At 34.4% G+C, this 3407-nt stretch overlaps 1 protein-coding gene across 1 annotated transcript; it reads right to left on the reverse strand.

Annotated features, from left to right (window-relative positions):
• Window positions 1-795: 795 nt before the first annotated feature.
• On the reverse strand, window positions 796-1458 carry LOC110688780. The gene has a single exon (XM_021865544.1). The coding sequence runs from the start codon at window positions 1456-1458 to the stop codon at window positions 796-798; it is 663 nt and encodes a 220-aa protein (XP_021721236.1).
• Between the last annotated feature and the right edge of the window lie 1949 nt (window positions 1459-3407).

Genomic DNA, 3407 nt, shown 5'->3' on the forward strand with positions numbered 1-3407 from the left:
GTTATTCATCATCGGGTTTGGTTTTGGGGAGACATTTTTAGGTGTCTACACCTACTAATGGAGTTTATGTTTAATTATTCTTCTAATAAACATATTAGTCAAACTAATGACATCTATAAGTTCTTGAATTTGTCGTTAATTTAGTTTACGTAATAATTATTTGTACTAATGATCAAAGTATTCGTAATAATGACATGATTAATTTAAATATTATTAAAAAAAATTGAAGACTTAACTGTTATTACTCTTAAAATAACAATATTACATTTAATTTATAGATGGAAATGAAAAGAGGTTTCACAACACGGGAAAACATTGCAATGAAAAAAAAAACATTACATAAGAAAATAATTATCCGACTACTTGATATCGTCATTCATTACCAAAACGACTCCATACGTGCTCAACCAAGTCTTTTTTCAATGACACATGAGTCTCCCTATCTCGGACATTATTTATGTTTGCCATGTAACCTGCTAAACTGAGATTACTTAGTCGTCCTTCTCTCACAGTGAATGGTTGTTTAATATCTTGGTTTGAAGATCCTGCTATATTTTGAGGTTGATCAGTGATAAATTCAGATGCATCGTAATGCAAATAGTTTTCTCGTTCATCTTCAACAATCATATTGTGCATGATAATGCATGCCATTATAATTTTCCATAGGATTTCTATCGACCATGCGAGAGCTGGTTGCTGTATTATTGCAAATCGAGCTTGTAACACTACGAAGGCACGTTCAACATCTTTGCGATAACTTTCTTGGTTCCTTGTAAATAATCTTTGCATAGCGGTTTATGGAAGCCTAATGGCTGGGATAAATGCTGCCCATTTTGGATATATACCATCTGTAAGGTAGTATCCCATATTGTATCTATTTCCATTCACATTAAAACTCACCTCTGGGGCTTGACCTTCACAAATATCATCAAACATTAGCGACCATTGGAGGACATTTATATCTGTGCCAAAAAAAACATTCCATATCCACAAGTCTTTGAAAGCAACAACTTCTAAAATTATGGTCGCATTTTTACTTCTTCCTTGGTACATTCCTATCCATGCACGTGGACAATTTTTCCACTCCCAATGCATGCAGACAATGCTCCCCAACATACTAGGGAGTCCACGAACATTACTTTCATGAAGAAGTCGCTCTACATCTGCAGGTGTTGCCCTCCTCCGGTACTCTTGTCCAAATTTAGAGATAAATCCTTCAACAAAGTGATGGAGACAATCTCTTGCTGTACTTGCCGCGATTTTAAGGTATTCATCAACTACATCGGCTGCTGTACCATAAGCCAACATCCTCATTGTTGCAGTGCATTTTTGGAAAGCCGAAACACCAAGTCTTCTAGTGGCATCAGGCCTTTGTCGAAAGTATTCGTTACTTTCTCTTAGCTCCTCAACAACACGCGTGAAAACGTGTTTACGCATGCGAAATATTCGACGAAACATATCGTCATTATAAAGTGGTTTGTGACTGAAGTAGTCGTTATATAACCGAGTATCAGCATCTTCACAATCTCTTGGTACGTACCACCTTTACTTCTCAGGACCGGGAGTGAATGGGACCTGAAAAGTAGAGGTGACAAGGGGGAAAATAGCTGAATTGATCGCTTCCTCAATTAATTCCTCTTCCTTACGCCTCTGAGTAATTGATTCGTGCCACTCAACATAATCGTTCACCATATAATCGAAAATACCTGAACTTGATGAACTAGATGAATTTGAATCAAAAATCACTTTTAGGTATATATGGTAAGAGTAGTGTTTAGTGTGAGACTATTTTTATGAGGAAGGGTATTTTTGTTTGTGTTTTAAACTACAAAGTGAATAGGACTTATATAGAAATTTGTAAATGATTTAAAAACAATTACAAATGATTTAATGTATGGGCACAAAACTGTAGAAGATGAGATTTCTGATAAGGTTTGCAGATTTCCATCCAATTACAAAACAATACATGTATTGGCACACAACTCTAGATGATTATATTTCTGATGATATATCCAGATTACTATCCAATTACAAATTATTATATAGGCACACAACTCTAGAAGATGAGATTTTTGATAAAGTTTGCAGATTTCCATCCAATTGCAAACCAATGTTTGTGCACATATCTCTAGAAGATGAGATTGAACAGCTTCTTCATTGACAAGTCAATGACTTCAATTATATTTAAACAACATTAATTAAACAAGTTATACATATGCTCAGAAAACAATTGTAAAATCATACCAAATGAACAACAACATAAATTAAGGCAAACTTTAAAGAAGCTTAAAATAACTTAAAATAATATCAACTAACAACATAAATAACTAGCCTAAAAGGTGGCCGAACTCCTCTTTCAATTTCCGAAACAGTTGTTGGTCGTCTTCAGAGAGGTTTGGTTTTGCAAGTAGAACACTAAAAAACTTGAACCTCTTTTCCACCTCTTTCCTCTGTCTCTTGATGACATCTCGCTCCTTTTGATAATCCAACATTTGTTGCGCTACATCAGCTCACTTCTCATCCACACTTTTGTATTGCTCCTTCATCATATCCATCTCTTATAGGGCTTGAGTAAACGAATCTAAACTATTAATTCCAGAACTAGCTACAGATTTACCTTTTCTTTTTGCCTTTTTCACCCCATCTAGACGTCCACGCCGACCTACTTCTGTTGGAGTATCTGGTTCTGATCTTTTGGAGCTATCACTTTCACTGGTATTCGACACTTGCTTGTTTGTTGGCCTCCATTTATCAGATTTTCTCAACACTTCCCATATGCTGATTAAAGTGAACCGGGATCTGTAGACACCCAAATGTGTCTCCCTAAAACCAAACCCAGTGATGAATACCTTTCACGTCATTTGATTATCGAAGAAAGCGAAAGTGTGAAAAGTCTAGTGATGAGGATGTTTTTATTAAGATATCACTTCTTTCTGTTTTTGAAAATATTTCTTTTTTTAACCTATTTATGAAAAACGTGCATTCCAGTTTAGTTTGGTTCATGATATGGGTCCAATAATAGTGTAGTTGTATGGGGCTTGAAAAGACATTTCCAAAGAAATATTATAAGCCCAATTCCGATAAACAATGAGGAAGTTATGGCCAAAATACTAAATTGGGCTCAAACCGGATTTTACCTACGACCCAATGATCATGTGGAGGGTCCAAAGGTTTAATCCTATTCCTAAAATAATTATGATTAATTAGAAGCTTCTATAAGTTTCTAAAAGATATTAATTATCCCTTTTGAAAAGATAAAATCAAAGAATTTGAGTTAAATAAAAACTTTCCTTTTTAAAAAACTTTCCTTTTTTCTTAAATCCTAATTCTATTCGAATTTAAAGATGTTCAAAGACACTCATATATTATTTTTGTTCTTCAAAATATTTATCCAAATTTTATATGGT

The sequence above is a fragment of the Chenopodium quinoa genome, unplaced genomic scaffold, assembly GCF_001683475.1.
Source record: "Chenopodium quinoa cultivar QQ74 unplaced genomic scaffold, ASM168347v1, whole genome shotgun sequence".
Classification (NCBI taxonomy): domain Eukaryota; kingdom Viridiplantae; phylum Streptophyta; class Magnoliopsida; order Caryophyllales; family Amaranthaceae; genus Chenopodium; species Chenopodium quinoa.